The 13,580-nt window shown below is 47.2% G+C and overlaps 4 protein-coding genes across 4 annotated transcripts; 1 reads left to right on the top strand and 3 right to left on the bottom strand.

Moving 5' to 3' along the window:
• Positions 1-2,281, bottom strand: V1513DRAFT_455350 (armadillo-type protein). Its single transcript, XM_066899486.1, has one exon. The coding sequence runs from the start codon at positions 2,203-2,205 to the stop codon at positions 343-345; it is 1,863 nt and encodes a 620-aa protein (XP_066750317.1). The 5' UTR covers positions 2,206-2,281; the 3' UTR covers positions 1-342.
• A 339-nt stretch (positions 2,282-2,620) lies between these two features.
• V1513DRAFT_27867 (ras guanine nucleotide exchange factor domain-containing protein) lies at positions 2,621-6,151 on the bottom strand. The gene is made up of 3 exons (XM_066894573.1): positions 5,472-6,151; positions 3,280-5,418; positions 2,621-3,226 (listed from the first exon to the last, which is right to left on the bottom strand). Exons 1-3 carry the CDS (start codon positions 6,030-6,032, stop codon positions 2,696-2,698), a joined length of 3,231 nt encoding a protein of 1,076 aa, XP_066750318.1. The 5' UTR covers positions 6,033-6,151; the 3' UTR covers positions 2,621-2,695.
• Positions 6,152-7,910: 1,759 nt separating this feature from the next.
• V1513DRAFT_407114 (polymerase/histidinol phosphatase-like protein) lies at positions 7,911-9,068 on the top strand. The gene is made up of 3 exons (XM_066895647.1): positions 7,911-8,103; positions 8,170-8,706; positions 8,760-9,068. Exons 1-3 carry the CDS (start codon positions 7,948-7,950, stop codon positions 8,976-8,978), a joined length of 912 nt encoding a protein of 303 aa, XP_066750319.1. The 5' UTR covers positions 7,911-7,947; the 3' UTR covers positions 8,979-9,068.
• Positions 9,069-9,070: 2 nt separating this feature from the next.
• Positions 9,071-11,836, bottom strand: V1513DRAFT_386623 (uncharacterized protein; the record flags this gene model as incomplete). The annotated part of the gene is made up of 4 exons (XM_066895269.1): positions 9,071-10,542; positions 10,599-11,507; positions 11,592-11,654; positions 11,713-11,836. 4 exons carry the CDS (start codon positions 11,834-11,836, stop codon positions 9,071-9,073), a joined length of 2,568 nt encoding a protein of 855 aa, XP_066750320.1.
• Between the last annotated feature and the right edge of the window lie 1,744 nt (positions 11,837-13,580).

Below are 13,580 nucleotides of genomic sequence, written 5' to 3' on the forward strand. Positions count from 1 at the left end.
TTCGGATCACCATACGCGTACGGACGTCTGTAGCGTGGAATCTGAAGGCGAATCTTGTGATCGTTCAACACGCTATACATCTTGTCTTGTACGTATCTTTATTCCACTTGATAGTCTCATATTTGATTACGGCCGTCGCAACCCACAAGTATTTGAGATTTCCCATGAGATGAAGCGTAAGGCTCCACTGCAGCATCAACTTGCATCTCAGAGCTTGCGAGACCTACTTAAGCTAGCTACCTAGTTCGTGGAGATCAAATGTTCACATTTGAATCCCAATGGTTTTGTATGATACAGACTATATACAAAAATGTAATGCTTTATGATTCATGTCTCATACTACTACTGCGCCGACTTAATTCTCATCGCCGAATCACGGAGCAAGTTGGTGAGCTGCGGATCCGTCTTCCCTTTAACCAATGCCTTCTTAATGGCATCAAATCCACCCAATTTCGCTACCTCGCGTGCCGCATCTGATTCAGGAGCCGCACCACATAATATGTTATTCAAACACGCTGCCCCACGAAGTAATATTCCCCCGTCCTCCTCTTCAGCAAGTACTCTTAAAATACCTTTTAAACTCCTTTCATCCTTTGCCAATACATCACCCCCCGGTCCCCATTCCGACAAAATCGCCAGAGCACCAGATGCCGCGCTACGTGTCTTTAGATCCTCGGCATCCATAAGCGCTACCAAGACACGTAATCGATTCGTGTAAGCCTTATCGTCTCTGTCCAGATATTTCGCGGCACCGGCGGGGGTAGCAACTAGATTACACACCAATTCTGTCGCTGCGCGCTGGATCATGGGGTTATCGGCTAACATGAGATTCTCAATTTTAGACCATCCCTGGGAGACGATGTTGTCTGAGATGCCTTTGGCGTCCATTGACGCCAGATTTGTAAGCGCAAGCAGTGATTCAAACTCATCCAATAATGTGACTTCTTCCAGATTGGCGTCGATCTGAGATAATAGCGGACGAATAGCGACGGATGGTGAATGTCGAGATGAAAATGCATGCGAGGGATTGACTGATATGAGCAGTTTCGATAGTGCCGAAATGGCGGCGGTGTTGGTCGTACTTTGTGTATTGACTTTGAAAGTTGACGACGATGGGGGCGGTTTTGGTTGAAGAACGGCGAGGACAACGGAAATTCCGCCTTGCTGTACAATAAGTACTCTGTGCTGCTTTTCTGTGGCGAGAGCTTTTAATATTGCTCCAATACCAATCTGGCCGTTAATCGTGGCCGACGGCGCGCACGCCGCAAGCGACGATATGATGTTCATATCAAGCAACACTTTGCATCGCCTTGTAATTGCTTCCGGCTTCTCTTCGGTGTCATTAGCTCCTTTCCCAGCATTCGCATAGGATCTTAATTTCTTGATCTGTGTTCCCTCTTTTGTTTGCAAAGCGGGATAGGCGGTCAGATTTGACAAAATTGTTAGGACGCCGTAGATCACGGACGGTGGTGCAACAGTAGGAGCTCTCTCCTTCAATACGTCCAGTAGCACTTTTAGGCAATCCTTATCGCGCGCCAGCATCTCTTTAACTGACACGTTAAGACTGGAATACGTAAGTCCCTCCAACGCATTCGCAAAAGTAGTGCTATCATCTCGCTTGTCGACCACAATCGCGCGTAGCATATCCGCCAAGGAATCCACATCTACTCCTGCTTCATCAGGCACAGTCGTGGCTGGACTTTGTACCGGCGGAGGTTTCGGGATCGCGGCCAACTTCACGAGAATCGAAGCAGCAAGCGCCCTCGAGCTTTGGCTACTGTCATTATTTTTAACGGCCCTGACTATTACCATCCGGTATTTAGTTTCCACCTCCGTACGGCACAGTTTATCCGCACACGCCGCAGATAGCATCTCTAGAAACCATTCAGTCACATCGGTATCCCCTAGCATTTCCCCGGAAATAAACTCATTAACCTGACGTGACGAGCTCATGAATATCTCGCTCGCGATCCCAACGTTAATGTGGAACAACGACGTCATTATTGCAAATGCCAGTGCATATGTGGATTTAGACTTGAGAAGGTTACGAAGATATATCTCCAGCTCACGTCGTGTTATGTCATTGCTAGCTTCGTCTTGGAGGAGCGAGGCGAATTGCAGGACCGCTTGCGCTTTGGACTGCGACGTCGGATCGTGAGATTTCAGGCTCGAGAGAATATCGCCTAGGTCCTGTGTCCCACTCATTGTTGCCAGATTGTCGCTTGCCAGCTATATTGCCCAAATGGCGAAAGAGCTGAAGAAGATTGAGGCGCGTCATGGCGGAACTTCAAGGGCGTACTGAGAACCATTACGATTAGTCTTCCTGTGTGAGCCGCACGTTCTGCGGTGGGCAAAACATAGGCGCTACACTTTACAGACCAGTCGGAATGATCAAACAGACATTTATATGGAGCATAAAACTGCCAACAGTACCATCATAACTGTTATTAGCGGCTTGAACCATCGCCATTCGTTATATCGCACTGAACTATATGATATCCAAATCCTGTATTTAGTACTAACGCGGCATATGCATATGATATAATCCTAACATAACCCTCAAATTAACCTAAAACACCATCAAAATTCCAAAGACTAGCCTCCGACTCCAACAAACAATGCAAAGGCAACAGTAAGTGAAATATAACAATGCCATGCCAAAAAAATTGTATCACAATCTCGCAAACTATCAAATTCATAGGAAACCGCTATCCTGCAACAACCTTGAAATCTTGTCATCGTCGCCGCGTTCACGCGGTTCGATGCTCAACGACATATCGTACAAAGTCTCGATAGGCGGCGCGTTCGCGAGACCATTCTTTATCATTTCTTGTAACTCTGGAACCGGTGCCAAAGCGTACGGAACTGATTGGTACTGCTGTATCTCGCGGATGACTTCAGCGGACTTAGCACGCTTAGAGAAATTGATCATTTGCGCGTCGCTAGCTTGGTTAAGGAGCATATCGGTGTTTCCATCTTCGATAAACGTCAGGTCGGTGAGGTACACGCCGAGGAAGGGGACACATGGCGGGTTGACCAAGTGCAGCATTGCACGGTATTCTCCAAAGTTTCGACTGGAATTCATTAGACGGTTCATGTTGTCCAACATAACTTGTGATCTGTGAGGGACTTGTTCCCAAGTGCGGTTGAGTCGGTGAATAGTGGCTGAATATAAAGCAGAGATGATAGCAGTCATGGACGAGAAGTTGTTAAGTTGTCGGCATTTCTAAGCCGCAGTTAAGATCAAATTGAAAGGAATAAATAAACAGGGGCACTTACCTCCGCGACAGATATGAGGTGTTTGATAACATTAACACGCTTCTTCAAATCAGTCTGCGTAAGTGCAGCCTGAGCCGTCCAATTCGTTAACTGATTGGAATATATAATCAGAGACTTGATATTCTCCGCCGGTGCAGCTGCGTTGCTCGATCCATTGGAGCTTACTGAACTGTTACGCTTGGCGCTCCATGCTCGGTTAAGGCACTCTAACGGTCTAATTCGGTTGTACAACTCCGACTCTATGATTGTGAGCTGCCGAGCAAACTCGAGAGCGTCGATATACGTGAACTTCAGTTTCTTCAAACCGCGCTTTGGTAAGATAGGCGGTGGAACTGACACACCAAGATTGAGAATAAGGCGTTTCGATACATCGCGGCCCTGTTGCCTTTGCAGAACGATCTTTGCGAGCGCACCAGCTCCTGGAAAGACCTGCTGTATGAGCTGCGTTGCAAATGCAGCCAATGACGAAAGAATATCACGGGACATAGCCGCATCAGCATCAGATTCATCTGATGGGTCGTCCCAATACTGCTCCAACCAGATCTTGAGGATGTTGAAAACACGTAGCCGTATTGGCTTTTGCTTGCGATCAAGCCATTCCTCAAACTCTTCGTCTGATAGTCCGTCGGGCGGTTGAATCGTGAATCGAGCAATAAGCATTTCAAAGAACGTCCGAGATGTTGTGAAACTCCGGTATGTGAGCAAGAACGTCGTATTAAATGACGTATCCAAAAAGTCGTGTCTCGTCAGCCTCTCCATAAGTGCGACCAAAGCACCACCCTTGACGCTGCCCTTTGCATCATAAACTAGCTCGTCCTCGTGTTCATTTTCTAAATACCACGGCGTCACGTTTCGTCCGTCCCGAGCGTACGCAACACTCCCATAAGGCGGCTCATGGCCAAAGAATTGCCTGACCTTCATGCCGCTCTTGTTTGCACCACTAATGACGTTACCAGATGGAGTAGGATCCCGACTCGTCTGATCTCGTTCATCCTCGCCAAGGTTAGCAAAGTACGACATTTCGGGTTGCGGAGCCCTGATGCTCGATCGCTGCTGACCGTGAATAATTTGCGGTGAAAGTATAGCATGGGGGCCCTTGAGATCCCTGAGCTCCTTTTCTTGAACAAGTAATTGAATTACCAGCATCATCGCCTGCACCGATGCATCAACCTCCTTAACAGCGTTGCGAAGGCGCTGAATTCGCATCAGCGATGGTGCAGGATCGGTTAGCAATGTGATATTCTGTGTCTCGAGTACAAATCCGGCCATGGCATCATACAAAATTTGCTTTTTAGCTCGAAAGTCGCTAACAGTCGGCGACACTGGTTTTGACAGTGGCGTCAGGTCGGTCGATTCCAGGGATGCCAGAAACGTCCGTACAAGGTCCATGGTCCGTAAAGCCTTCTCCATTAGTATATCTTCATCTGACGACTTCGCGTACGGTTGCTCCAAAAATCGAAGTATATCTCGTGCGACGTTGGTGATAGTAGAGCGCTCATTTTCAACGTAATCGAGAAACTGGTCATCCAACGACATTAACGATACAGTTGAATTTTCGCGATTGCGTTGACAGCCCCAGAAATTGTCGAACGAGGAGTTGGAAGTAGACGAGAGCGGCGAGAGAGAGGAGGCCGGCGAGAGCACCCCGTTGCCAGTCCAGTTGCCGCCGACGTTAGCTTTATCGACAAATCCAGGCAAAAGCCTTGTCACTGGCTCTGGTCGATCATGCCGGGCCACCAAGACAAATCGTGCCGTAGCAGCTATTATTCGTTCACATTCAGCTTCACATTCATGATCGCTTTGCGTGGAATCCGTCGCCGACGCTAACTCGGCTGAAAGTTCTAGACGACCAAGAGCAGCCATGAGCTGTCGAAAGGCATGATGATACTGCGTGTCTGCTGGGCCAACAGCGAAGCCCGGAAATCCGGCGCCAGTCATTACAGCTGAAAGACAATCTAATAAATCATTGACACGGTCACGATAGTCGGACTTTTGGTAGGACCGAAGAACTTCTAGAAGTCGCTCGACTGTGGAGATAACGGCAGCCTGGATATCGTCCCATGTTAATCCGTGGCGGAGTTCCGAGAGCGTCAGACTAGCGATGGAGGCTCGGGGCAATACAGTGTCAGCTGAGGAATGCTGGATAATTGTTAGTCGCAGTATGACATAACGAACTGCCCAGAGAGGCATACATGTGATGAGAACGACGTCGACGATTCCAGTGTCACACTAGGCCTTGTTTGCGTTTGAGATAATGTTGGTGGTTTCGACCGTCGAGTATCTGAATCCAAAAATTGGTCAACGTTGGAGAGACTAATGGTGAGTGGTGATGGTTGTCGTTCCTCATCGTCATCCTCGTCAACATGTTCGTCGTTATACAAGCGACAGGATGCAATAATATCCTCACTCAAGTCGTGCACATCTATGACCTCGCAGTAGTTGCTGGGAAACCAACCTCTATTTTCGCCGAGCTGGCCATCCCACCAGCCCGTGTCAAGTTGTAAGCAAACTGATATCACGTCCCCCTTTTTGAATGAGAGTGAGTTCGGCTCGTCGGACGTGTAGTTGTAGAGCGCGCGAACAAACAATATTGGTGATTCGTCAGAAGATTGTGCATATATGTTATCCGACATTATCACGACTTCTGAGGATGTAGACGAATGGGCAGAATCGGAAGATGAAATAGAAGTTGAACGCGAGACCGATAAGGGTCCCCCGTTAGATGCGATCGCATCGCCGTCAGAGGGTGCCATGGGGCAGTGACTGGCGACAGTAGATCAGACACGAGGATATGAGTGTTGCTTGCAACACTCACCGTGTCGTAAGAAGAATGGGCACAGGGGGTCAGAATACAGGTGGGTTAAATCTCTATAGGGAAGAGTGCTGCTTGAGCTAGTATTCTGATCAAGTCGAGATCAAAGATGTTAAAAAGATGGCGACGAGCTAGATAGATATAGAGAAGAACACAAAGACACGCGGCACGCACGCGAGATGGAGCGTACGAGATTAAGAGGCCGGAAAGCCGGAATCTCCCACGATTTAGGGGATACTTCTTCTTTTGCGTGGGGAAGTCCAAGTAAGACGGAGTCAATCTCCCCGCTAGAGCCTGACGTGCTAATTTGGCAGCGCGGCTCGTCTGATATACCCTAACCCTTTATATGTGCCTGCAACGCGAGCCACCATGCGATGACCACTTTAAGCTGACGGCTAAGCTCAAGTTCCGCCGTCCCGATCACCGTTAGTTTTTGTAACAGCGAACGAAACTTTCAAGCGCGATCCTCATCTCCGAGAAGTGGGAACGGGGGGAACTCGGAAAGGGAGCACGCCTTGGACCACGTCGACGACAAAATCCGCACTATCAAATACTGGACTCATAGCGGGGAAGAAAGAGCACAAAGGCAAAGCTGCAGCCTAACTGCACCTGTACACGGTGATTATGACAGCGCCTTGGCGCACACTAATGCCTGTACTACTGCACAATCGTCCCTTGGCCCTGGCCCGGGCCCTCGCACGTCTCAAAAATATCCCATTATCTTCAACTTAGTGAAGCGGCCAAACCACTTAATGATGTCGTCGACACAACATTCTCTCTGTCTGCAAGAGACTGAACATTGCGTCGCTGTAGATATCGCGGATGCTCGTTACACATACCAAAAAAGTAGGACCGCCGCACGTGGCAGTCGATTATCGCTTGAAAGAGCAAGCCTTCTCGTCCCTGGTTGGATACGTTACCCCCACCACTCCCTGCGTACCAGTATTAATTCTAGGACCCAAACCCAACTCTCCTACTAAAATCGCATTCCAGTGCCATGCGTACACTGCTGTTTCTAATAATTATTCCCCAGAGTCCGACGGGATTAAGCCAGATCGTTAGTATCAATTTTGGCGCTACTGCTCTGGTTTAGACGTCGAGCTTCCACCGGATACCCTCCGAAGGTACGGCGAAATCAACCCAGCTCGGCGAAAAGGAGCGCGAGATTTCATCCGAGGGTCCTTCCGGATTCGTCGCCGTAGGGTTGTTCACGGGAGCGAAACCTCTAATTCAAATTGGCCGCGGAAAACGTGACGTTAGTCTTCGAAGCTTCGACGGTGGGTTTTGCGTCAATTAATTGACTTCGACGAGAGCTTAAGACGACATTGGCCAATTCCCTACCTCGGAGAATAGTAAGTACCCTTTAACATCTAGCAGGATTCACATGTTATATAAACAAATAATGTAAAGTAAATTAGTCTATGGTACAGAAACTTGATCGACATCTGCAATGTAGAAGATCGCATACGCTCAGGGGCCATTGTTTGCCGTGTAGGTGACATCATAGAAATAACTGAAAATGGAGCAGTACTCGACCTTTTGAAAGCCTTGAAGAGCGCAGAGCGCATTCTTCGACGTAAGAGATGAAACCACACCTCATACCGATGCATTCCAAACTGTCCAAAACGGTTACCACGCGAATAAGTTCGCGACATTGCTTTTTTAGTCGCTGCTTCAACGGTTTTGATCTTCACAAACATTCAAGGAGGGTAACAGTTGTTGCGGCGTATCTGAGCTGCTGTATGTAAAGTCCGGGTAACATGTTCAGGGCTTAACACCTTGACCTATCATACTGGCTAACTATTAACCTTGCAGTCCTCGGAAGTCTACAGACCCCATATATACATACGGAAACAATGCGGTCCCACCATTCACACAGTGGAGATTATATTCTCCACGCAAAAGATCACTTGGACGATATAGTCAAAGAAGCCATCGCACGGGGGTTTAAAAGTTACTGCCTGACAGAACATATTCCTCGCGATAATCTAGCTGATCTGTACCCGGAAGAAGTATCTTTCCTATCTCGTTACATGTAGCTTCTTCGCACGCGCATTTTTCTAATCGCATGTTTGTAGAAACACCTTCAGATATCCGATCTCGAGTCGAATTTCGACAAATTCTACCATCATGCCCGGCGTCTACAATCGCAATACGCTGATCAAATAACCCTATTAGTAGGTTGCGAAACGGATTACATCCGCCCGGATTTCAAATCCCTAATCGCCAACCTCAGGAGCAAATACAATTTCGACATGTTTGTCGGCTCAGTCCACCATGTCAAGGAAGTCCCCATCGACCTCGACGTACCGACGTGGGAACTCGCCATGCGGAAATGTGGAGCCGGCACTCCTCGAGACCTGTACGGCGCATATTTCGACGAGCAGTATGACATGGTTGTCAATTTGAAACCGCCGATTGTTGGGCATTTTGATCTAATACGACTGTTCTCGGTAGAGGATTCCGAAACAACTATTTCCCAGTGGCCAGAAGTATTGGAACGGGTTGAGCGGAATTTGGATTTTATTATTGGATACGGTGGCCTAATTGAACTCAATTCAGCTGCGATCAGAAAAGGATGGAGTGAGCCATACCCCAGAGCTGACATCTGCAAGGTAAATTGACGTAGGATGCTGCGAATGCCACAAGACATGCTAATTACTAGCAGATCGTATTAGAGAAAGGCGGCCAGTTCTGCCTGTCAGATGACAGCCACGGCATTGCCCAGATCGGCTTAAACTTCCACAAGGCACTCAAGCAAATTGAGAAACTAGGCTTAACGGAGCTGTCGTACATAGACTTGGAAAATGGAGGACCCGTTATTCGACAAGAGAAGGTCGCCATGATAAAAATTGATCCGTTTTGGAACCAATACGAGACAATATGACGAATTAGTAGAATGCATTAATTATAATGCATTTTGTCTAAATATGTACAATATGATCCATAGAAATATTTACAATATGTGGTAATGATGTCTCAATCCCTCGTAGCGTCATGTTTGACTGACAGGATCTCCTCAACTATTCCAGCGGCAACCGTGACTCCATCCTGCCGCAAGACAATTCTTCCCAGATCTTTACTAGCCTTGAATGTGTCCATCGGGAATCCAGAACCCATGACCTCCAACTCCACGATCGCGGTCTGTCCACTAATCAAATGACGCGGCTTGTTCTTCGTAATCTTGCCAGTGCTCTTATCCACAACAGCAGTCAATCTCAAAATCCTAGCTGCCTCAGTTGTACGACCGCGATAAATCAAAATATTTGACCCTTTAATCAACGGGATTCGTAGCTGGAAAACAATAATCCGTGCCGAAAAGATCTTGGCGCACTGCACAGGATTCGATGCCGTGCACAGTATATCTCCGGCACGAAGATGCACAATGTCTATGTTACTTAGTGCGATCTGAACATTGTCACCCGCGACTGCCCAGTCGTTTTGCTGGTCGGCAATTGCAATAGATTTAATCGTAGCCGTCTCATTGCTGGGGACCGCGACCACTGTTTCTCCAACCTGGATATTTCCCGCGTTGATGCGTCCAGTGATGCTGATCGCGCTCGAAGAATTGCCTCCTTTGAATACATCCGTGACCGACAATTGAAGTGGAGCACCGATGTCCCGTTCAACAGTTGTCAAATTCTCGAGCTCTTCTAGCAAACTGCGGCCGTTGTACCAGCTCAGTTCTGGACGAATAGATCTTGTCGCGATATTATCACCAGATAATCCACTACACGGAACAAAAGTCGTCTGCGATTCCGAGAAGCCAGCTGCGCTAAGGAACGCCAGTAACGTCTCCTTTACCTCGTCAAATCGGAATTCGGACCATCTGGCATTGTCAAGCTTATTAATGGCGACAATAATTCTCTGCACACCGAGACTGCGCACAAGTAGCGCATGCTCCTTTGTCTGTCCTGACTGAATAAATCCTGCCTCGAACGCGTTCGGTGACGAATCAATCACCAGTATAGCGCAATCTGCCTCTGATGCCCCGGCAATCATATTCGGCACAAAATCCTTATGTCCAGGCGCATCCAAAATCGTAAAAGCAACTTTTGACGACTCAAACGAATTCATTGCCACATCCATTGTCACGCCGCGCTCACGCTCTTCCTCACTCTGGTCCAAGACCCAGGCAAACGCAAACGAGCCTTTACCAATATTATTCGCATCTCGTTTGTATTTCTGTATAGTGCGCTCGTCTATGGCTCCCACCTCGTACAACAAGCGTCCCATAAGTGTACTCTTGCCAGCGTCGACGTGTCCTACAACGACAAAATTGATGTGCGCTTTTCTGTGTGAGGATGTAAATTTTTCGACCACGTTGATCTTCAGTTTCGATTGAGGGACCTTAACTGTGGGATCTAGTATGGACAACGATTTCATATCTCTCTCAAGCCCAGCTCGATTGCTACCTTTCTGAGGCTGAACTTTCTTCGAGGCCGGGGCATCTAAGTATAGTTTTAGTTTAGCCAATTAACCGGCCACATAAACGGTCGATACGTACTAGCAGTGCCTCCCTTCGTCGCCTGTGCCTCTTTGATGATATCATCCGGGCTCGGCTTATCAAAATTCTTTGTAATTTCTTCAGCTTGTCTTTCGGTGACTGGTAGGTAAAAGAATGGTTTGTTAGTAATCAGCTTCCAAATCTCATCCGCATTCATCCCCTTATGCGTCTTTCCATCCGCATCCCCACGCAGTCCGCCAGGAAACGACGACGGAGATGTAGCGGACGAAGATGCCGATAAAGCGACGGACGAGTCACATAACGACGTTGCAAAGCTTGAAGGTATGTTTTCGGAGAACACCGATGAGGCCGAGGACAGGTCAGTCGGCGAATGTGACGAGATGGACGGAGAGTGGCTGCCTGTACGGCGGAGGTAGGACTGCTTCTCGGGTGATATTGCACGGGAAGACGGGCGTCCACGATCGCGACTGCGTTCTGCAAGGAGACTGGTCAGTCGCTTCGCGACTGATGCCCCGCTTTCGGACCGCGATGACAGCACAGCTGTGTCTAGAACGAGTGACGACCCAGATGGCGAGACTGTTGACGGGATCGACGGCATTGTTAACTGCACATCTTCCATGGGCTGATTCTGCTGTTGTTGCTCCCTCACTTGTTGCCGTTTCACAGCTCGTGCCTTGGCAAGTGCCGCCAACTTTGATGATCCACCTAGTAATCCCATCCTGGGCGGCGGGCGGCCGCAGTACGTAATATCCGTGTTCATCGACATGGGAAGCCTCCATGGAATTCCATCAAATACCGATATCCCATACTGACAACTCGAACCAAGCGGTATTCTCTGTGATATCGAGGACGACGGTTGTGTTGAAAGACGGATATTTTCGCTGACACAATGACCCGTCCCCCGCCTGCAGGTAGCTGTATCCGCAAATAGTGACCGTTCACGAAAAGCTTTGGTACAGACAACGTATTATAAACTAGAACCCACTACCAAGGAGACTCAAAGACACATAAAATGTGAGAAAATTAACAAACCTTTTGATGGTGCAGTACTTTTGCCCGCTTGCCCTTTTTTGTTTTCTTGCTTTTTCAGTTGATCTAGTTCGAATAAGCTTCCACTGCGTTTCATGGCAGGAAATGTAGTACTGGCACTCACCTCGAAGGAACTTAACTGACTGATCAACCTCGAAATAGTAATTCCACACAGTGTCCCGGACCTGTGCCTCTGTGACTGTCGTGCCTTTTAATATTCTTTTGACCTGGGCAACCGCGTCCTCCATTTGTTCTGTCGATATATCAGTTCAATCTGATCTCTTTGATTTATATTCGAAATTTACGCACTCCGATCTTCTGGACTTAGGGCTGTACGACAATTAGAACACCGAAAGTATTAGATGCAACTGACACTGTACCTTCTTCTTGGGCGTCATCCTCTTCGTCGTCGTAGAAATCGTCTTCTGTATTCGACCGTCGATCAGTTATCAGCCAGTGATTGAGTTTGTCGCTCTTATACGCACCATCGAACCGCGAATATTTTGACATTTTATAGTATTCAAGATGTCGAATTTGTAAATTGAAATAAATTTTAAAGAGAAAAAAAATCGTTGTGATATTATGGTCAGTAGGTGTGCTATAAATTGGGAAGTACTTTGTTCGTGCTCGCAAATCGCGATAGATGTGTCATCCAACCTCTCACAATATTGTGCCGTCCAATAACTGTTCGCGTCAACCGCCTTAACAACGCACAGGTCACAATGACATCCATTAGCCTATAGATACCTGGAAATATTGCTTGCAATTGCTCACGATCGATTGTCCTGCATAAGCCGACAGATGGAAGTTGCGTTGCAGGTCGGACAACTGGCATGTAAGGTTGGTCAAGATATAAGTTCTACACAGCAGTTCAACTAGATAATTTCCCACATTTTACACGTATGACAATGAATGTCGGGGACTCATTATATGCTACTTTAATGATCTATTGCCGGCCATACCACAACCGCTTACGCGCAACAGTTATAAGCCATGACGCCAGTATAAAGCGAGGTAAGAACAGGAACGAACAGAGATATTGAGAATACGAGAGCTATTGAACTGTGGCTGTGTGCAGAAATCTTCTAGAACACAAGTTAAATTGCATATGGGAAGTGATAGTCGCCACTGAAGTAAACAGCTGATTCAGATTACCAAGAATATTTCATTATAAGCTCTCAATTCAAGACAATGGAGATGTCAATATCTATGCTATTTAAACAAGGCAGGATAAACATGACATACACTACAAGATCCTGCATTTTCGCACGTTCGCAAAGGGTCCCAAGCGATCTTATCGCATGGATACATTAGGCGGCATTCTCAAGCGTCGCGACCGTGAATTATCAAAAGATCCGCGAGCTTGAAGTAATCCATACTTACATATCCAAATTGGCTTGTCTTTTTGGGCCACCTGTGCAGACACATCAGAGACTACGCGATCGCGAATGATAATAACCTCTACAAGGTATCCGCTAAGTGTTAATTAGAATTACGTAGGTGACTTGAAGCTGTTTTGCCATTGGATGGATGCGAAGCGACGGTTTCGGCGAGAGCTAAGAAATTTATTTACACAGTAAATTTCCGAAAGGAATAAATAAACACTTTTTCAGGTATCCGATGTCCAGAACACATTGTACAAAGACTAAGAAATCAATGGCTTACTTGCAACCGAGACCATACGGCAAAAAAAGAACGTAGCGTACATATCCGATGAATGCGAACATAAAAAGTGTATAATAAGGGTAACGTATTCCACAAGCGAGTGAGCCACACAAGCGAGTGAGCCACGCCTGTAGAAAACACAACCTAAAGTCATGGATTATTACCACACCACATACATTTATTGAAAGGAGTTAATTTAAAATTCTAATATTCTATGATAGTTTTCTAATTCTTTTTACACGTTCGAGTATTATGGCCAGTTTCGCCGCAATTGCCACATCGCCTTTGTTTCGTTTGGCTTGCACCTAATTGATCGTTCTGTCGCGG

Source organism: Lipomyces chichibuensis, assembly GCF_038497645.1.
Source record: "Lipomyces chichibuensis strain CBS 12929 unplaced genomic scaffold V1513scaffold_105, whole genome shotgun sequence".
Classification (NCBI taxonomy): Eukaryota; Fungi; Ascomycota; class Lipomycetes; order Lipomycetales; family Lipomycetaceae; genus Lipomyces; species Lipomyces chichibuensis.